Below are 22,347 nucleotides of genomic sequence, written 5' to 3'. Positions count from 1 at the left end.
GGTTTTGATCTGTTGTAAAGACAAATTACAGAGGCAAGTTTTAGTGTTAGATTCCACCTGCTACAGGGATTCAAGCAGTGAATTAAGCCAGGGGATAGGCTGCTGCTGGTTTCAGTGCAAGACAGGTCTACAGTGAGGAAGATGTTCAGATGACTCAGTTGTCAGAAAGTCCTGGAGGTGATGCTTTAATGTTTTCATGACTCATAGCTGCATACCTGATTTGCTCCTGTTTTGCAGAAGTTTTATTATTCCTGTGTGCAAAGAACCCCATTGTTGGAAATGTTTGCAAAGCTCTTGAGTTTGACTGATGTAATTCTTTGTCTAAGAAGCAAGTTGTGACTGCTGTTTGTTCATTCTGGTTTACCGTACCAGCTTTCCAGTCAAGGATGGCAGGCAGTTTTCTGTGATAAATAATGCCACAGTACTGTGATTCACATGAGATGGACAGCATAGGGGCCAGGAGTCGGAGTGGGAGCTGGGGAGTTTGCAGTGTGCTGTTGGATGTGTTGCTTCTTTCTTATTTCTGTGTGACAAACATCAGTCTTGGCCTTTTAGACTATGAACCTTGTAGGGTGAAGCCTGTCCTGGTCAGGTTGTTGGTCTCTCCTTTTGTTTGATGAATGTCTGTACAGCCCCTGGTCCATGTGGGTTAGAGGGCCAGCTGGGGCAGGATGCAGAGATGTCCTACAAGGTGAGAACTGGGTTGCACTGGACAGCCCCCATACAATACGGGGGTGCCAGGAAGCAGAGTGCCAGAGCACCACGCCAACCTCACAGTTTCATCACATTTGGCTGAAGCAGAAACATGCTCATGTTAATTAAGGCTCTTTATAGCTGGTTGGAGGCCCTAGGCACTCAGCTTGCTTAAAGAGCCCAGGAAATCCTCCTGTCTTTGAGTATACATATTAAAACCTGCAATACAGGTTGTCAGTATCTGGTTTTTCTCCCATCATAGCCAACTTTTGAAGTATTTGGTTGTCAAACAAGAGTGCAGTAGATTCCCAGGAATCACATTTGATCTGAGCTCATCATGAAGGCAAGGTCTGAGTTCTGAGGACTGCATTCAGTTCCCAGACCTCCGACCTTACCTGCATAATGTGAAACACTGAAATGGAGCACTTCATCCATCCCTGTCCTGGCTTCTCAGGAGCAAAGTGAAGTATGTAAATACTTCACTCCCCATTTAGATGAAAATTTTCCCATGAACAAAGGCAGTATGACAATAACACAAACCGTATTGGTGCAGTGCCAGCAACAAAAGGTCTGGGTACAACTAGCTTTATGGTACCATTAGAAAAGATGTTTTGTGGGCACCTTGGTATTAAAATGTACTTGGTTTTGAGGTCTGAACTTTACAACCCAACAGGTCCCTCCCATTTGTGTGTTCTGTGTAATGTGAGCACTTCATAACAGAGAAGAAGTATGAGAATTTTACTCTTGTTACAAGAAATGTGCTCTGTCATTTGAGTCCACAAAAGGCAATCATTTGTTTAACAGCAAGGTGAACACTTCTTTTTAAATCATCTTTTTTTTTTTCTTCCAGGGAACGTGAGCAGGAATTGTACGAGCCAGGGCTGGACGGATGTGTATCCTGCACCATATGCCATAGCTTGTGGATATGATTCCAACAGCACTCCAGGGGAAGAGGTTTGTAAACCTGGATGAGTAGACATCAAGATTTACCAGGGATCACTATCAGAATCACACAGTCTTTTCCCATGCCCGATTTTTTTCCATTCCCACTCTGATTCCTCAAGAAGGAAGTATCCTCTTGAGGCTCCCTGGAAGCAGACATCAATGTCTGGTCAAAGAGATGATCCTCCCTTCAATTCCCAGGGGAGTGACAGAAAATTAGCACCTCAGAGGATCATACCAGTGTCTCCTTGATGCCCACACATAACTTCAGGTGCTTTTTCCATGTTCAACTTTGAGACAAGCCCTCCCTGTTTCTATTTATCCTGACGTAGATATTGTGATTCCAGTATTTCGAGGCCAATATAAGCATCAAAAAATCAAAAGGGATAAAAGGATATAACTCATTTGCCCTCAGTGCTGCTCTGCTGATCTCAACCAGATAAATATCTAGACCACTGTAGGGAACATACAAATTTTCAGGCAGTGTTACTGAATCGTGTAAGGAAATCCACAAGCTCCCTGGGATACTGTCTGTGTGTAAATTAGTAATCACTGACCTGGGTATAATTAGCTTTATAGAGTATTGTCATTACAGAGGAAGGAATTTGTTACTGGCTTGCTGCATGCTGAGACATGAAGGGTAAAGTCTAAAGAGGATAACAAATGTTGTTATAAGCAAGATTCACCTCACCTAACTGAAAGTTCAACATCTAATCTAAACTATTCCCCTACAGCTGTCCCATAGTCAACAAGGAAAAGCTTATGCTGGCAAACAATTGTATTTCACTGTGACCACATGTTTCTATTAAACCTATGCCCATGTGGTTTTTTTCTGTTTTATGTCGGTGTTTGCAAACATTGGACATAAGAATCTCAATAATGAGTAAATACGGTGAGAGGGCTTTGTGTATGGCCACACATTGCCAAAGCACTCAGGGAGCTAAAGGAGAATCTGAACAGGACTGACCCAGCCTTAATAGTGAAAGAATACAGAAAACAGCAAAGGGAAATCTGCACAAAGAATTTCAGGGCTCTGCTGAAAAGAGCCTTTAGCCTGCCTTCGAGGTCAGTGCCCCTTCACATCCTCAAGCGTCCCGTTTCTCACATCGAGCTGTGTGGCACCAGTTGCGCGTTGTGAAAGACATTGTTACGGGTCTGCCCGGGGAAGGTCCTCCACCAAGAGAGAGCTCTGATTTATGTTCCAGCTGCGAAGGGGATTTGGGAATTCCTTGGACATGCTTTGGCGATCCAATGGATTGCAGCACTGCCAGAGTGCCGTGTTACCAAGAGAACATGTATTGTGTTCTTTTAATTCTTTCTTAATTATTTTCTCTCAATTTCCGTGGTTTTGTCATGCTGTTTAAGTCTAATTTGTGTGAAAGGTGGCTGAGGGGGGTGAACATGTAGTCCTAGCCTGTGAAGAAGAATAGATTTTTGTTGTTGAATTGGCTGTCAGTTTGGGCGGGAAGGAGTAAAGGGAATAGAATAAAAGGAGAACAGCAGGCTCTGTGGCACATGAGGTCCAGAACAGACTGATAACCTTCCATGCTTAAAATACTTCATGCACTTTTAACAGCTACTTGGTCTCAGGTCAGAAACAACAAGAAAAATATGAAAAATAAATAAGGGCTGTGTGTAAGATTTTAGTTGTGAATTCTGGCAGTCCCTAAGGAGCAGATGATGTAGGCACCAAACTTGTGCACTTATGATCTTTGCAGTGGTAATGATTCCTTCTCCAACCTGACCTTTAAAAGCCACGTGTTAGCAAATGGGGGGTTGGTTTGCTGTCCCACTGTCAGATGGGGTGCACAACTTCTCCCTCGTGTGCCTCCATCTGCTCAGAGAGGGACCGTCCCAGGTGTCCCCATAGGCTCTGTCTGAAAATGGTGAAGAATACAGACACCTCCAGAGATCAGTTCACCCCACATTTCTCTCCAGAGGGACCCCTTTGCATTTACTCTAGAGGAAGCCCAAGATGACTTTAGGCTTGGTGACATGAACCCAAAGCATGTTTGGGTGCAGGACTAATGAAAGACTTGATATCAGTATTTCTGTTCTTTTTCTCTTACAAATTTAAATCTTTCACAGTTTAATCTCAGTTACCAAGGGACAAATGTAGAGGCTACTGAACAGAAACCAAGGAAGCTAATTCTCAGTTAATCTTAGTTTAACGTCTACCTTAACTAATTGTTGTTATCACATTTCCGTGAAATTACGTGGAGGCTTTTAGAAGTTAGAAAGAGAATGATGAAATTGCCTAATTCCATTCTGTAAATCAGTCTAGGTCTACAGCTAGAACCCAGGCACCCTAGCATGCATTTCCTTCACTTCTCCAAATCCCTCTTTTTTCTAATATGAATATTCTAGTAATCTGAGCTCTTGAGTGACATTCCAATTCCATTTATGATCTTGGGTCAAATTCTCTGCTTTGATATCTGTAAAATAGGAAGCGTTTGTCGTTAGCAAGTGCAAATGAAGAGTGGGAAGCCACTATGTGCTGTTCCCAGAACAGAGATGACCCCACATGCTACATCAAAGCTGAATGTAGAATCATCTCTGTACGCAAGAAGAATTGGTCACTGTAAAATATAAGGGCAGGGAACTGGTTGTTGAGTAACACCAAGATCTTCTTGTCCCTAACTTGCTCCTGTGAGTAACTCCTAAGAAGTAAAAGGCCTATACCTGTATACACACTGGAGAGTTTCCATCCACCGCCCCACTGCTGACATCTCCTATAATCCCTCTTAATTTTTTTTTCTTCCGTTTCTCTGCTGTCCTAAACGTGGTGTGGGACAACCTCTTCCTCAGACTCAGTCCTGTACCACAAGCTTCCTCCATCTGTTGGGAGGTCTTTCCTGGAACAGTTCTGCTCTCTTGGAAAAGTCTCAGCTGCCTTTGGGATCCCAAACTCCAATAAGACTGGAGACAAGGCTATATTTAGTTTTGGGTGGAATCTGCAAGGCGGTGGGGTAGAAAGGTGGAACCTCTGCTGTTCCTTGCTGCAGCACAAGTCCCTCCATGCAGTGCATATGAATGAGCCTGAGGAATGACCATACCGTAATGGGTGAGTCCATCACCATAGCAGCCTCCTGGCATCATATGGACAAGATCAGGTAGATAACTTGGCCTGAAACCCTTGCTATGAATTACGTATTCAGAGTTACTGACGAAAAGCTCTCAGTGGTGTGAGTTCATCGAACAGGGCTGTAAAGGCAGCATACTTGTAGCCATCCCTGAAGTCTGTGGGCTAAGAAGCAATAGAGATGCATCCAGTGGAGTCTTTGTGCTCTCTGAAAGCTCTGTCTTGTTTTAACACCACTCCAAGCTGGCTTGTGCTAATGCTAGAGGATTACTGCTCCTCTCAGCCTCACTGATTCTGTGAACTACCTAGTACTTGTCAAGGCCTGTGAAAATAGCATATAAAAATGTCAACCCTTACTGTTATTAAAGTGTTTTCCCAAACAAGGTTGGATTAGATTTTCTGTCTAAACTGCTGTTTGTGTGTTTGGTTGTTTGGGTATTTTTATAGAAAATGGTGACAAGGAGGGCAAAGGAGGGTCAGTCAAGAGCTGGAAAAATAAGATTTTCCACGAACTAAGTTAGTTTCTCATAAAAACTTGGGTTTTTTCATTGATGAAACAAATTTCCGAATACCAATTGATCTTTTGCTCTTTCTTTAAGCTCAAAATCAAATTATATTTATCCAGAGTGTTGCTGGAGAGCCTTAGGAGAGCTGGAGTTTTGTTGCCTTACTTCCTCATTTTATTTAGATCAGGATTCCCAGTTGGATTGAAGTCCCGTGGTGCCCAGGCTCAGAGATTCCCTCTGTGTGCTGTAGAAGAGAAAAGCTGTGAAATTATTTCCTACTTAACATATATTTCTGAATTAGCATATCTGCGATTTCAACGCAAACATTTTAAGTTTTTACTTGCCAAAACACAATGTCTAGCTTCCACAAAAGCAAATCAATTTCCAGACCAGTTCTGTCCTCAAACTTCCTTAATAAGATGAAGCTCATCATACCATCTCAGAGCCGACGTGTCAGTGCGCTGCTTAACCGAACATCAGTCATCCTTGTTCCACAAGATTATTACCATGTAGCTGTCTCTGCAGGTGTCAAATCAGGCTCGTTCCTGCATGAACTTTTCCCTTGTGTAGCTGTAACAAACCTGGTTTTGGAGTGATCCAAGCTCTACTGCAACCAGACACGTTCTTATTTGCACTGGTGGTATTTGAGTCATGTACTCTACTGGATGGGATTTTAAGGGGTGAAGGGCTGGAGGTTTTTTTAAGAGAATGGAGTAGGGTAATTTCCTTGTCTCACCGAGAAAGTCAGTAAAAGCTCAGTGATGGTGTATTTGGGAATGTGTGTTGGCAGCTCCTTGATAAACATGTTTTGTTTCTTCCCTTCACATTAGCAAACGACGTTCTATGGCACAGTCAAGACCGGCTACACCATTGGACATACCTTATCGCTTATTGCTCTCACAGCTGCTATGATCATTTTATGCCTCTTCAGGTAAGGCCATGAGTAAATAAGGTATAGGTAAGAGGATGACTGAAAGGACATAGTGGCTGTTTAAGTTGTAGGCTATGGCTGTTACAGATGGATGCAAAAGACTTCTGTCAAGTCTCAGTTGGACAGGGGAGGAAAGTTCCTCCATCTTTCAGTACCACTGTTTTCTGGTGTTTGATTTGTGGCCTTTGTGTGAGAGTTATAACCCCAGTCCAGTTATTTAGGTGGAATCATCTCATTGAACGTAGTTTATGATGTGATGGATCTCTATGTTAGAGGCTGTTATCCCATAATCTTGTTATAGTCCACAAAGACCTAGACTGTATGGTGTGTGTGTATACTGTGGAATGATGCATTTCTACTTAAGTAGGTATTCAAAATGGTACAGGGGGATCACACCCCAAATCTGCTTCCCAAAGTCTGTTTCACAGGTGCTTCCTGCTGTAGCTCTGTGGCAAGACACAGACACCCAGAGTCTCTGAAGGCATGCCGGAGCCTCTGGGCTGTGCACAAGGGTAGCAGGTATGATTCAGGACCTTCAGGAGACCAGAGCCCTTATGGGTTGATGGTCAGATACAGCATAGTAAGTGGCATTAGGTGCCTAGATTGCAGCAGAGTAATTCATCCTCAGTCTCTGTTGTTTGTAATCGTGTCAGATATCTAAATTGGGGTGCCTCTAATGAAGAAGTCTGCATATAAGGTAATCTCCTATTATAATGTTATTTACGTATAGGGAGAACAGCAAAAAGCAGACCTCTGTAAGATGGAAGAACCTTCTAGATGTGATTCCATCTCCTCGTGCCACTTTCCGATGGCTTCCCTGAAAAGCATTATATGGTTTTCCAGTTTATGACAGTCTGGTCCAAACATTGCCCCCAAAGAAAGCTGTGGGAAACAGCACGCGTGCTAGGGTAACTCACACCGAGACTGGCCTCACCCTTCAAGATCTTTGCACTTCTCAGCACACGTGCTCTCCCCACTCCTCTTACAAGGGGAGAGTGCATCAGACACACATGCAAATTATCTCATCTCAACAAGGTACAAGGTGCCAGCCAAGCTAGTGAAACTGTCGGGATTCATGCTCTTCACTTGTGGGAAACAGCGTCATTTGACTTGCCTTCGCCTGCAAGCACAGAGGACCTGGCTCCATCACGTTATCGTGCCATTGTCAGAGGTTAAGAGCATGAAGTCTGCCAGTGCACAGTGACTCATTAGGAGGTGGTAATGTGATCATGTTGCTGAGAGGTCTGTTGTGGTGCTGATGACTATACAAAGTGCCCATTTCCAGAGTGTCAGGCCTTTCCCTTTAGCTGATGTAAAGTCTCATTTGGAAAAAAAAGACCTATTGGGTCAGAATTAATCTTCAAAATATTAGTGGGCAAGGGACAGAAAAACCCTGGTGATGTTCTTTATATGATTAATAACTAGTAAATTTTAAGTGAAAATATATTCGTATTACAGAAAGCCTGTAATATGTGTTAATTTTGGCAGCAGCTGCTTAGAAGCTATTTCTCTTCCTGAAGAAACATTTCACTTTGGAAAGAATTATTGCAGTATAAACATTCTGTAGAAAACAGACCTTTATAGTGAGCACAGTTTGCTTAGTCAGAAAGATCTCTTTTCCAGTAGAGAACAGCATGATGGACCTGTTTTCTGTCATTCTGTATTCTGACCTTTTTTTCTGAGAATTGGAAGAGGAGCAGCACTGCTGCAGATGTGTGGATTGCTGCATGTTTTGTGGATTTTAAAAGGCTTAAGTGGATTTTCTGTGTTTTACATCAGAACACAGTCCATCTCAGGGCTTCTGATCTCTAATTGTAAGTCTATATCTTGGCAGAAGAAACATGTAAATAGATAAATAATGCTTTTGAGAAGCCTTGCTATTCAATGTTGTTTCATCCCTTCCCAACAGAAAACTACACTGTACTCGAAATTATATTCATATGCACCTCTTCATGTCCTTCATAATGAGAGCCATCGCAGTCTTCATAAAAGATGTCATCCTATTTGAAAGCGGAGAATCTGAACACTGCTTTGTGAGTTCAGTAAGTAGCCATGCACATTAAAGTTTCCACCTTATTCTGTTGCCACTCTTAAGCAATGCACCAAAAATTACCTGGCAAATGCATGTGAGACAGTACTTTAGGAAGATTTCAAGTTCTTTCTGGTTTGAAAGAAACAGAAACATGATTGCTACACTTTAATTTGTATGGAAAAGGCATTAAAAAAATTAGCAGGGTCAAAAGTTCACAGTCATCTGGTCCCTTCAAAGGTCAAACCCATAACTGGGGTTCTACAAGATTTTGGGGCTCTTGTCAGTCCTGTGTCCATCTCCAAGTCCCATGGTCATTTCTTAGATAGCCTGGTCAAAGGAGACTTGCAGTCGTGTGTTTAGGGATCCAATAAAACCTTTCCCTTGAGTGAGAGCAGCAGCCAGACCCAGATTCACTTAACTTTAGGTATCCACGGAGTAAGTGCCTGTACATAAGCTACATGTGTAAAGGGCAATCATAGTCAGTCAAGCTCTAGTTAATATACTCGGTGGAGCCTGGAGAGCTCTTCAACTTGCTTTGAAGAAGGCACCTGCATTTGGATGGCTCTCTGGGCTCCACTGATTGCAGTGACCAGATCCCTGCAGGAGTTTAGGCAGGAAATCTATGTGTAGATGTCATTGTCTATTTTTAATCTGTATCCCATGCTAGCTGTCTGCAACTGTGAGATTTCCCCACTGGGATGATAGATGAGGGCAATAAAGGAGCTGGGATATTTTTTTCCACTTTCAAACTCAGTGTTATCAGCTGGAGCAAACATTAAGGAGGGAGAAGAGCTGTTTATCTAAAGGCCATATTGACGTAAGAGGACACTAGTCATGAATAAATTTAGGCAGGAAATTGAAATCTCCAAAATAAAGAGATGTGATCAGAAGTCAGCCAAAAAATAAAGGAACCCTCCATAATAAATTCATAACATTAGATGAGCTGCTTGCTGGTAATAGCAGGGGACTGGGCACAGCAGTCCAGCAGATCCCTTCTGGACCTGTTTTTTCATGTCATACAGCACCAGAAAAAGATTCTCTTTTCTCTTCCACCCACCCAGTTTCTTCCTTGCCCTCTGGCTTTTCTGTATCCTTACCCTGAGTCCTGTTGCTGCTGTTTATAATGACCTTTCTGCCTGAGCACCTCTCGGTTGATACCAGAGCAGCCCGCTCCCAGCTTTTCCCTGAGAACTGTCCTGCAGCAGGGTGCGTTCCCATTGCAGTGACCCTCCAGAGTTTTTTCCCCTCTCTGGTTCACTGGGATCTGTATTCTTTAGCAATGGGGTTTTGTTGTGAAGGTCCATGAATGGTTTGAAGGACACATAAACTGCAATAAACAATTGCCTGGTGTCTGCTGGCACAGATAACTGCTCGTGCTAATTGGCAGAGGAGCCAAGAACCCAATGAGCCGTGGAGTTTGAACTAACCTCTTACCCCTGCGGGAGTTTGCACTGGGTCGTGACTGAGGCACAACTGCAGAAAGCTACGTGAGAAGTGTTTGCTTCAACCATCCATCCAGAAACAGTTCTGGGTAGTAATACAAGACTTTGTCCTGCAGAATCTACAGCTCCTGGAAGCCAGTGTGCTTGCAGGCAGATCCATGGCTACCACTATTGTGTGTGTTTCCCCCCATCAGAGGATTTTCATGTTAAATGCCAGCTCAGGGTGAATGGCTGGGTGATACACAAGGGTGATAAAAAGATGTGGAACAAATTAGCTCCACTACGCTAGGCTGAGCATACCCCTTGCAAAATCTGTACCCATCCTGACCCAGAATTTCAGACAACCTTTTAGGTCATGGGGAAAAAACACTACATGAAATGCAATCAAAATGCCTCTCCTAATATTCATCTGTTTGCAGAAATAGCTGTAAAATCTCTTGGGTTTGTGTGGGTGTGGTTGGGTTAGGTTGGCTTGAGTTAAGTTAAATAATTGATTTGCTTGTGCTTTGAACTTGCAGGATAAGGTTTTGACTTGGGAGGTGTGGGTACTAGTCCATCTAGCCAGGGCCTGATACACAATTTATTGAAGGTTTTGTGTATAATGGCAAGATGTGGCCTTGAGGTCCTTCAGTCTGAGGAGTTATTTGAACACAGTTCGATTTACTGCATGCTTTCACCACTGTTTTAGAAGAGGACAAACCCAAGGAATAACAGGGTTTTATTAGAAGAGAAAGTACTGTGCTTATTTCCTTTAAGAAAAAACGGATAAAGGCTTCCGCTTTCCAGAACACACTCGATGCTATAAAATCCAAATGAACAAAGACATCTCACAGCATTTCTGATGAAGGGACCAGATTCCTGAATCTGGTATTACCTGTTGCAGTGAGAAGACTTAAAATTCTGTTCTATGCACCAGCCACACAAAACTATTTTAAGCTTTCCAACAACAAATGCATCAATTCTCCTCCAATTAACTACAAACTCCACTACATGTATGTGTATATGTAATTTTAAAAAAAGTTTATAGGCTGTGCTGCAACAGCATTTTTACTTCATTTTGCATACTGTGGGCAACCTCAGTTACAGTATTAACTCTATGCCATTTTAAACTCAAATTATTTTGAGTTTAACATGAACACCCTGAAAAATTAAGTGTGTTGGGCATTTTTGGGCCACAGAGCCTGAGAATGCGGCAGTAAGCATTTCATGGCCAGTGCAGCCAAAATACATGTGATGAGTATCACTGAGCCATCACGTGAGCCAGAACATGCGCTGTGCTCCAGGTGGTTGTTACAGAGGGATGTGTGGCACCCGTAGCCTCCTTGAACTCCTTGAAAAACCCACTCCTGGGGAAAAGAAGTCTTGTGGCTTGGGTGAAAAATTCAGCCTGTTTTCAGGGGACAGAAACCCTGATTCAGCAAGCAAGGCTTGGTTTTGTAATTAAATGTAGCAGGCTTAAATGATAGCTTTCAGGACCTGCATGAGGTGACGCAGGCCCTTTGTCCCACACCAAGCATACTCAGCAGCAATAGCTTTACATGTCCCTTGTGTCTTCCCCTCTCAGCTGCCCAGATCAATTAGGCTTGTTCTTAGGCACAGTGGGGATCCCGTGGCTCATGCAGAGCACGGAGACTGCCCTTCCGAGAAGGCTGGCCCTCCGAAAGCCTGCTGTGGGATTTTCCAGTGGGAAACGAAGCACTGCAGGGACCTTGAATTTTCTAGAGGGGTAGAAACAGCAGAGTCTGATGGCCACAGCATGCACACAGCATATTGCCCAAGGTACCGACAGTCATTATAGACCAAAACCACTTTCTCTCTCTCTGTCAGGCCATTAGTCATAAAGAATGCCTGTTATTATTTGTAACTGAATCAACCTGTTGGCTTAAAGTGCTTAAAAATAGTCATATACTCAAGTGTGTTAAACAATATGGGCTTTAAGCACTTCAGACGCAGAGGTGAGCAGGCTAGGAGGGGGTCTGTGAAATCACCCACTCCAACTTCTTCAATAGCTATTCATTTTGATTCATCCAGAATATGTTCTGTCTCAGTAATCAGTCATTTCTGATGGAAAACTCAACTCGCCGCACGTGGTTTTATTGCATCCAGTGATTACACACACTGCATGAAAAACTGCACTACTTCCCAGCCCATGTTTGCCTGCGTTCTTCTTCTTCTCAGGCTTTTTTTACTGCTAGGCGCAAGAGGCCTTCTTACAAGTTGTAGTTTTTCACGTTAGTTTTCTTGAGCCTTGTGACCTTCTGTCTCTGCATTCCCACACTTTGTCCTTCCCTTTCCTTCTGCTGCTGGAGAACTCCCTGTGAAACACAGTAGCCAAAACAGCAAACCCAGTGGAAGGATTGAACTGAAGACTTCAGTTGTCATTTCCGTTGATTTTTTAATGTTTTTATGGATAGGTTTTGACATAGTTCCATTACTGTAGTATCTGGATAGCATAATGTGGAACCACTCACATTTCCAGCCCAGCTGAAGACAAAGAAGCCGAAAGTTTGATATAAATAAAGATCAGGTTTTACGGTTTGAATTCAGGCTGGCTTTTCCTGAGCTCTGCAAATTTGCCTTTGCTGAGGATTCAGCCAAGGGAGACTAGATCATTTATCTTTTTCTTTTTGCATTCCACTAAGACAATCAAATTCCAACAAAAAAATTCTTTGCAAAGGAGGGTGGGACTTTTAGGAATTGTGAATCTACACATATCTCATTTTCAGTGTGAAAAATTGGGTGTTTTCACATAAGCTTCCTTAGGCCAAATTAATGACCGCTACAGGCCCCTAAATGAACTTTATATGTGGAAATTAAAGACAGAGACATTTTCTTTTCCAGCGCACCCCCATCCGAGGCTACTCATAACCATATTCTCTGCCTTGTGTGGGAGTGTCCTGATATGCAGGCTGTTGGAGAGATGGAGGAGTAGAAGCCTTTTGGTGCACTCTGTAAAAGTGAAATGAATATTAGAGACTCAGCCCTTCCACTGGGTTACATCCTCTGGGAAAGACATCTCTCACCTATGGAGAGGAGGGATGAGCTCTTCTTGGCAGCCCAGACCAGCATCTGCTGAACTCTGGCTGACTGGCTTAGGGGAAAGAGCCTGGCAGAAATCTGTCTGAAGACAATGTGAAACTTTCCCTTGACTTGAACGGGAACTCAGTCAGTTCCCAAAATGTGTAAATACATCAGCTGACACTTTTTCAGTAGCTCAGCCCATTCCTGCAGAATTGTACCCCATCCACGGCGTTCAATGGGACCATCCAGGTGCAGAGGTGCTGCCTGAGATGACGAAGTGCTTTACAGTCTGTCTTGCCATGGAAAGGAGGCCCGATGTGAAATAAGGTTCACCTTGTTTTGTTCATCTGTGTAGAGTGAAGGGGACCCTCAATCTTCCCAACTAATAGGTAGCAGCCACATGAGGTTTGCATCCCAAGGAGCAGCACAAGAAGCAAAGGAAAAGTCAGTGCTCATGTGAAGTGTAAGTTTCTCAGTGTGCTCTTCCACTTGTGTCTGATCTGAACCACCTCACCCTGTCTACAAATTCCTGTGAAACCCAGCCAAGTGATTCCTGTTGGCTTCAGGAGATGGGTGTTGCAATGGACTGGATTCATTTCTTCTCTCTGAGCTTTTTGACAGCGTTTGGTTTCTACATAAGATTCTTCTGAAGATCTCTGTGATGTTGCTGTCACAACACAAACTTAACACACCCATCTCCTTGGTCTACATTTTTACCGTGAGGTTAGATAAAGAGATTTGAATCTGTCAAACACCTTCTGTGGAATATGATCCCCATAGCTGCTGATATTTCCATATCTGTTGATCACTGCTACAATCCGATTTTTACAGCAAAACAAATGACAGAGGAGAAGAAAAAAAAAACAAAAAAAACCAAAACAACAAACCCACAAACCTAGAGAAAGGTCCTGTAAGTGATAGAAAGAAGTGAAGAACAACCAAAAGAAAGCAGGGGGAAGGAATGGAGGCATTATATGCTTGCAAATTCTCTTTTAAATGTCATACTAACACTTCAAGTTTCACTTCACCAAAGGTATTGAGGCACTTCTAGAAAGGGCCAGAAAACGGAGACAAGACGGGAAGAGGAGACAAAGAGGCTACAGCTACATTACTTAATTAGCAGAGGCCCTAACACTGAAAATTTCACCCAAAAGTAAAAAGTAAAAATAAAAAAATAATGCCTCAACTATGCTTTCAAAAATCAGTGCCAGAGTTAAATTAAGGATTTAGCAGCAACTTTAGTGAATGAAGAGTGTGTGAAGTAACGAGAAGCTGTAAGTAGGAGGTTTGGAATGTTAACAGCCCATGGCCAGTAGTAGCCATGAGGACAGGAAATAGAATAACCATCCACCTCGACTGTTTTATGTTCTTGTGTGGATTTTGGAATTGTCCAGAGATACCCCATCCAGGAACATGTTAAATCATCATCTCTTCTAGAACAGAAGAGTTCTTTATCTGCCGAAGCCCTCACTGACATGTATGAAGTAGGCCTAAGTCATCCATGTGTCATAGGAAGAGGGATGGAACGCAGGTGAGTTGCTGTGGAGCTGATGGCAACCAGTAACCTCCTTCTGTGTTGGTGAGACAGCAGTTTGTGGCTGCCCCACTGGAAGCCTTGGTTACTGCACTGTATCCTGCACAGGGACTCAACCACAGTTGGGGCTGGCAGTAGCAAGTAAAGAATAAAAGGGATTGGGAAGAAGGGTTGTGGTATTGAGAGGCGAAGCTCTGCTGAATGGATGTGGGATGGGAAGGAAACATGGGCTTCAGGTCTGAGTTGAGGAAGAAAGAAACATGCAATGATGGAGAGTGAAGGAAACACTGAGTGTCAGAGAAGCTAAAGGTGAAACATCATCATTTTGGGGAAGAGAGGCAATGAATGGTAGTGGGGAATGAAGCTAGGCACTTTGGTGCTGGAAGCGTGCGAGGCTAGGAAGTGAGGAAGGTTTGTGCCGCAGCATTGGGATTCTGCTTTAGAGAGATGGGATTTGCAGTAGAAGGTGGGAGAGGCAGAGGATGGGGCTGTATTTCAGCTATGAGTTGGCCAATGTAGGCATCCCTACACAGAAGAGAAACAGGATATTCACTGACTTGTAACACAACAGAATTAGCAGCAACAGAGGAAGAGTGTGATGGGAGCTCTGGCTGGGCTCCCTCCCTGACAGCTGGCCACAGGTCAGGCCCACAAAGGATGGATGAAGTGATCCATTCCTCCAAGGAGAAATGTAGTGGAATGAAGTTGGGTTAATTAGCATGGATAATATACAGCTGTGGGCTGGCTTCATGGGCGGTGGGTTGGCTGATGTAGATAAGGTGCAGCTGTGGCTGGTTAAGCTAAGGGGTTGAGAGCCAATGAAGAGAGAGCAGCCGAGGAAGAAACAAGAGAGGAGAGAGCATGTGTTCTGGATGAGGCAAGATGAGGAGAAGGCAGCAGAGGGACTGTATGAAGAGTATGCTGGTATGACATGGTAAATGACCTTATTGCAGCTTGATAATTTGGAGAGGGTTGTGTCAGAGAAAGTATCAGATCTTGGGTTATGCCCCTTCTGCTCCTTGGACTGCTCATATCAGGCAACCCTTGAGAGGGCTGAGACTATGGACACCAACCTCTAACATAGTTTTACACATTTTTGCTTGGATGAGTTGTCTCCTTGTCTTCTCCTTTGCTCCTGAAAATAACCCAGGAGTGAAGACTGTGGAAGAGCTCTGGAGCAGGAACTTTCTTTGCGTAAGTGACTGTCGTTCTTGACACAGTGGTGCCCCAGTCACAGGCTAGCACCTTAGGGCAATGCAGTATTGCCCATAATGAGAGAAAATGTGATAAGTGTGAGGAAGGGCTGTATTATCACCTTCTCCCTCTAGTTTCTGCCTTGTGGTTGACTTCCCTTATCAATGAGGATGTGTTCAGAAGTGCTATTATTTTGTGGCTGATGAGCAATAAATAGGGACAGTTACCCCATTTACCAAGATAATTCTATTTTTACATCTCAACTCAACTCTGAGTCATCTGACGCAGAGACTACACCAGCTAGAGCTAAACACCACCTTGGAAATACTCACAAGGCTGCCCCCAGTATTTGAACGAGCATGCCTAAGAGGCAAAATAGAAAGGCCACGTCCCTCAAAGACTGACAGTTACATAAACCCTGTTAAAATCAGTGGAAGAGAAATGCTTAAATAGCCTTGAGGATCACAGTCATAAGGCTTTAGCTCGCTTCTTACGTGAGGAAAAGCAGACACAATTGCCTGAATTCAACAGGTAGCATTGTATTTGAAGAAGCCTGCATGGGAAGTGGGCAAGGTGTAAAGCGCAGTCATGTGGACCACGTTTTTTGTTGGTGTAAACTGGTACAGCTCCATTTACTTTAATACAGTTCTGCAAGCACAGGGTCTGACCCTGCTGTGCTTTACTGTGTTGCAAGCACATAAAATAGAGGTTGTCTCATCTAACTTCCATATTAGCAGAGACAAACTTTTAGATTTGCCTTGCCAGTTTCAACTGGTTTTCAGCTGGCATTGAAGAGGTGGAAAAGCAAAGAGAGGCCAAGATTATCTCCTGGGACTTTGGGATCCATGTAGGTTGAGCTATTGCTAGAGAAATTACACTTTAGCCAGAAAAGTAATACTCTATCCAGGTTCAGTAGTGGCCCAGCTTTAGTGCAAGTGGAAGTGGTGGCACGGGAGAGATGAAAATTGAGCCAAATAGCTTCTTCCTAATGTCTCCATCCTTCCATAGCCTTGATGGGAGCAGGCAAGACTTAACTTGCTGAAGCAGTATGTGTGTGCATGTGTATGGCTGTACGGCACAGCTCATCAGTTTAGAAATAGCGTTTCTGCTTTATGAAAGCAGTAACAAATCAACAAGCTCAGACACAAATCCAGGTTATAATGGCTTAATAAATTGCCCAGTGACAGCTGACATGGAGTAAGTATTGCAGCGTGTGCTCTTAGGCAATGATGGGTGCATGAAAATGTAATGTATTATGACCTAGAGGAAAGCAGGTTAAGATGAATGGAATTAATTTGTTATTGCCAAGGCTTAAGAACACTCTTGCATAATGTTTCTGGGGCACCAGTGATGCAGAGCAGCATGTTAACAGGGAAAATGTGTGTTTGAGGCCTCTTATCCCTGTGCCTGAGATAGATGGTGACCATGAATGCAGTTACATTGATCGATCTGCCGTACTTTTTATAGGGTTGACTTACAGTTGAAGCCACTAAGGACAGCAGGAGCTGAAGTGTCCATCATCAAGACATGAATTTATTTTTCTCATGAAGGTTTTTTTTTGGGGGGAAATTCCTGATAGATGAGAAATTGCTTTAAGTGAGGCTTTGGACTTGACAACTTAGGCCCTCACAACCTGAAGGCTATATGCCTCAAACATAAGCCACTTTGGATCAAGATGGCATGTTAAGTATCTCTTTAGTCAAATTCCTTTATTCATAGTTAGTGTGAAGTCAATACCCAAAATTTCCATGCATCTTCCAAGAAAATTTTCAGACCCGTCCACTAGTGTAGCAGTTTATCATTTGAGGTTACTTGCGTTTGTCAGACTTCAGGATAGGAAGGGAAGGAAGGAGTCAAAGGCACCCAATTGATTTAGGAGGAGATTTCTTGTTTGAAGGGACCTCAGTTCCCTTCATGTTTGAACATAAACCTTGTGGGACTTTTTTATTGCTAACCTGTTTGAATCTAGTCTACAACTGCATTAGAGTGAGGGAAGAAATAAATGTGATGGCTTTTTGCCAGGTAGTCTGGTTTGTTTGGCTTTAATTTGTTGTTTCTTTCATTACACAAAAGGTTGAGTGTGGTACAGGTAAATTAACACTTTTTGTTTTCCTTTTCCCTGTTTGTTGGGGGGTTTTTGGTGGTTTTTTTTTGCTCAGCAAATTGGTTTGACCTAAAGGCTCATTTCTGGAGGAACAGAATCACCCACTAAGAAGCTGGTTTGTTTCTGTCAACAATTTCCATTGACATCATGCTGAATTTCTGCAAATTTGGCAATGACAAAGCCCCTGCTGACTTCAACAGGGCATCGTGCTCCCCTGTTGAAGTCAGCAGGGGCTTTGCCATTGGCCTCTGTAGGGTCAAACCTACAGCCAGATTGTCTCTGCAGAGGACTAGGCACAGTAGTAGAAGGCTGAGATAATGAATTGATACTCACGATTTTCAGCTTGCCAAGCCAACATCTGGATATGTCTTTTCTGCTGCAGTTTCTCTTGCAGGAGTGTGGATGTGGCAAGCTTTTCCACTCTCCTGTCAAAGCCAACTTATTGAACAGATAATATGTAAAAGCCAATAGCCTTGAGCATAGGAATGAGACAAGAAATAGTCTGAGGCTATAAATACACAACATTATATCTTAGCCACCTCTTCCAGAGAAGTCCAAGCCAGGATCAACAGTCACTACTGAAAAACCACCTCTCTTTTCTCTGAAAGTGACTTGTAAGAGGTTGCTGTAGCCTGTAGTAGCAACAAATCCCCTGCTTGAGTGGGCAAGAGAAGTTTTCTTTTTGTTTCCAGTAAAGAATTCTGGCTAAGACAACATCTTTCTAGCCAGTTGAATACCTTCACCTTTCCTTTCTTAACAGAGGCAGTAATACCCAGGCCAGGACAGTATTTCCACTCCTCCCATCAACATTTTTTTTCTTTCAGAAAGTAACCAACCTTATAAGAAATAAGTCTTATTCCTTATAAGTCTTAAGAAAGACATTGGGGTGCTGGTGCACATCCAAAGAAGAGCAACAAAGACAGTGAAGTGTCTAGAGAACAAATCTTGTGAGGAGCAGCTGAGGGAACTGTGGGGGTTCAGCCTGGAGAGAAGGGGGCTCAGGGGAGACCTCCTCACTCTGCAGCTGCCTGACAGGTGGGGGTCAGTCTCTGCTCCCAGGTAACAAGCAATAGGACAAGAGGAAACGGCCTCTAGTTGCTCCAGCAGAAGTTTAGATTGGATATTAGGAAAATAAATTTCACTGAAAGGGCTGTCAAGCACTGGAACAACTTTCCAGGGAAGTGGTGGAGTCACCATCCCTGGAGATTTTTAAACGACATGTAGACGTGGCACTTACTTAGGGTCATGGTTTAGTAGTGAACTTGGTAGCATCAGGTTAACAGTTGGACTGGATGATCTTAAAGGTCTTTTCCAACCTAAATGATTTGATGATTCTATAAAATAACATAAAAGTTAAAAGCTGAGAGAAATACTCCATGAAAAACAACAACATATATTTGGAACCTAGAGTCTCTCCTGACATCTCTCTGCAACATGCACAGAAATTAATGGACAATGCATAATTGTCAACAGTGCTGTACAATATTTAGGTTATAAATTGATTGGGAATTTGTCAGTTGTATGAATTCAAATCCATGATAGCAAGATGGGGAATTAATCATACCGTGTAATCTTACAAGCAGAGCAATTACTTGGTTATTGCATCATCATTAGAAATTACATTATACTTTAACTAAGGTGGGTATCTCAACAAAAGAACTGGGGTGAGATTCAATCTGGTTTAGGCATGTGGCATGGGAATCAGTTCAAGTCTGAGACTCCTAAATTTAGTCATGAGTATGAGATTGCTGTCAAAAATGGCACTGTAGTTACAGAGACGTAGGATTAGGCCAGTGCCTGTGCTTGGAGACCTTAATTTCATCATCCCCAAAGCAGGCAGTGCTTCTCAGTGCTACCCCATCTTCCAAGTGTGCCCCAGCACCAGGATCATGACTGGGATCTATTAAAAGCTTTTAAATAAGATCAAGGAAGCCTCTTGACCAGGCTGGGGAGAAGAGCAGCTGTTGCTGTGGGCAAGTACAGCATGAGTCACTCAGCAGCTAACCCTTCAGATAGGGCATGTCTTCTGGGCAACGTAAAAGAAAAGTGCTGGATAAATCTGTCACTGAGAAAATGAGTTTTCATCTGTCTTCTGTTGAAGAGGCCTGCAGAAATCTCTGTGTAAATCTCTTCCTCCTGCATCAGTGGTGGTAGCCCAGGTAAAAGCACCTAAGTAGTTTAAAGGAAATTTTTAGACCTCCAGGTTTCATGATTGATTGAGGCAAATCTGAGCCCACACTTTTGCCAAAAGCACTGGGGATGGGCTAAAGGCACTGTCCCAACTTTGTAAATAAGCCATAGCTTCAATGCAGCCATCCAGAAAGGATTCCCCAATGTTCAATCCCCAAATCAAATCCATGTTTGAAGAGCATGTGGTTGAGATGCAGCAAAACTGCTCCCTTCAACCTCATGTCTCGCCTGTGAGCTGCTGAATTAGGGCCAGACACTTACAGAAAGAGACCATAAAAGAACTCGGTAGACCCGATGGAGCTGGGTACACTCACACCTGCAAATCCCCACTGGTGCAGACACACCAAGGCTTGGGGCAAAAGAAAGGAGGTCTGCCAATGTCACACAGCCGTATGCACACAATAGCAGGGAGAAACAAGGAGTGTGGGTGTGCCATGGGGAAGGTGCTGCTGCATCCTCAGCCCTTGTCAGCTCAGCTCTGCATGACCTTCCCTCCTTGGGAGATAGCTGCCTGCTCTACCTCCACCTTCCGCCATCACCACCCTGCAGCAAGTCTCTGCTTAGTCCATCTGCCTCACAGGAGGAAGCTGATGTGTGTATAAATTGATTAGCGGGAGCCGTTGAGGGCCCCCAGTGTAACATACTGGTGGGTGCAAGGGGAGGGCCAAATTGATTTTGAGTGATCAGTGGGGACGAGTCCCTCTCCAAAACATGTGGTGTTGAGAAAACACTTTCCTTGCTTCTCGTTTTAACCAATGTTTCATAGCAACTGTTCCCAGCAGAAGAGGGGAGTGGGGAGGAGGGAAGTGTGAGCTTGTCACTGGTGCAAATCAATTATTGCTCTGAATTCAACATACTGCATGTCCAGGGCACCAGGGACGAGCTGCTAACCAGCAAGGGCTAGATGCTCCTGCTGTTGCTCCAGTAAGTGCAGGGTATTACCCGAGCAGACTCATGGAAGGCAAGGCGGCTATTGCCAAATCAACATCTCGGGGATGCCGAGACAGTGTGGATGTGAGTGATGATGGTCCACTGCAGCAGGACCTGGATGCATCACATGGTGGGGCAATGGCCAGGGCAGACATACTTCTTTGGGCGGCTGATTTCTACCTTCAGGTGTTTTGCAGTGGGTTTGGCTGCTAAGTGTCAAGAGAGAAATTTCCCATTTTTTTGTTTTTATAAGATGACTGTTTCCATTACCTGTGCTGCAGTGAAATCTTTGCGCAGCAAGTTACTGTGTTTAATTATTCATTTCCTGAAGAAAAACAATCCTCCTTCCCTTCTCAAATCTCTCCCCTTCCAATGCAATCAATTCAGTCCATGCTTTTTAGGGTTTACCCTGCATCTCCTTCTTATCCATTGTTTTTAAAATACATATCCCAGGCCTCCTTCTCCTGAGTATTCACAATTCTTTGTGGACTTGGCTTTCTTCAAACCTCTGTCTCAAACTCCTTCAGTTTTTGCAGTATCTACCAGGCCATGGAGTGATTGCAGTTGGACTTTGCTTTCAAGGGCTAAATAACACAGATATTTTATTTTAGTTTAATTTAATTTATTTTGTTTTATTTTATTTTATTTTTAGTCCTGGGGAATCAGTTTGTTCAAGTCAGAGGCTTCATTTTTTGGGGTTTAGGGAGCCAGGTAATACTTGCAGGCAGCCCCATTGAGAATGCAGGGGGGGACCATGATGCCCAAGTCACTCAGAGTGTCATTCCTCGAGATGCTGACCTCAGTGCCAAAAACAGCCTAAGAAATTCCCACCCGTTCTTATTTACTCTCCAGTGCAGCTCACTTACATCGTGCTGAACCACATGTTTGTTGGCTGCAGCACAAGCCAGTCACTGAGCTGGTCTCAGTTCAAAGTAGCGCCTTTTTGGAGGGTTTTTCTGAACCAGCACAATGGTTTGCTTCACAGCTCAGCCCCATGAACCCGCACCTGGCAGAGCAGAGAGGCAGGTGCCTGCACATCAGGGCAGGACCTTCTGGCATCCCCTCTGCCACTAAAAGCCAGCTTCTCACAGGTGTACATCGAAAACCTACAGAGAGCAGCACCGTGCTGGTGAGGATCATGCTCCAGCGTATCGGTTTGTCACTGCTCAGCAGGGTTCCAAGCTTGAGCTCCAGGCTCACACAATCAAACAGCATCCAGAGCTGAGCTGGCTCTCTCAAGGATGCGCACTGCGCTCTCCATGCAGGGGTTATTGTGTGTCAAGCATGTCTACCCCAAGCAAGCTTGGTAGGGCCTTTAGCTTTTTGCTGCAGAGCTCATTCCATAAGGGCTTCAGATGCTGCAAAAAGCAATCCCAGAGACACATGCAGAGCAAGGTTTATTGGTCATTCAGCGTGTTTGCTATGGAAGCATGCTGCAGTTCACTGCTGTCCGTTTCTTCTCTTCCAGGTAGGCTGCAAAGCCATGATGGTTTTCTTCCAGTACTGCGTCATGGCCAACTTCTTCTGGCTCTTGGTGGAGGGGTTGTATCTTCACACCCTGTTGGTCATCTCCTTCTTTTCAGAGAGGAAGTACTTTTGGTGGTACATCTTGATTGGCTGGGGTACGCATCTTCTCAAAACTGAATGCCAAGAGGTGATCCTGACAGGCATTTTTAACAGCAATTTAATCCACAAACCCAGGGGTCAGACGGGGCAGAGATGTAGTACACAGGTTACCTCGTTGCC

At 43.8% G+C, this 22,347-nt stretch overlaps 1 protein-coding gene across 1 annotated transcript in view; it reads left to right on the top strand.

Annotated features, from left to right (window-relative positions):
* The window catches only part of VIPR1 (vasoactive intestinal peptide receptor 1), a 116,030-nt gene that overhangs the window by 72,565 nt on the left and 21,118 nt on the right, over positions 1–22,347 (top strand). Inside the window, exons 4-7 of the mRNA XM_037382537.1 lie at positions 1,544–1,647; positions 6,054–6,154; positions 8,064–8,196; positions 22,070–22,223. Coding sequence (XP_037238434.1) covers positions 1,544–1,647; positions 6,054–6,154; positions 8,064–8,196; positions 22,070–22,223 — 492 coding nt within the window. The remainder of the gene's footprint in view (positions 1–1,543; positions 1,648–6,053; positions 6,155–8,063; positions 8,197–22,069; positions 22,224–22,347) is intronic.

This window comes from Falco rusticolus, chromosome 4 (genome assembly GCF_015220075.1).
Source record: "Falco rusticolus isolate bFalRus1 chromosome 4, bFalRus1.pri, whole genome shotgun sequence".
NCBI lineage: Eukaryota > Metazoa > Chordata > Aves > Falconiformes > Falconidae > Falco > Falco rusticolus.
Note: the sequence above shows the minus strand (reverse complement) of the source record. Positions and strands in the feature narration are given on the sequence as shown.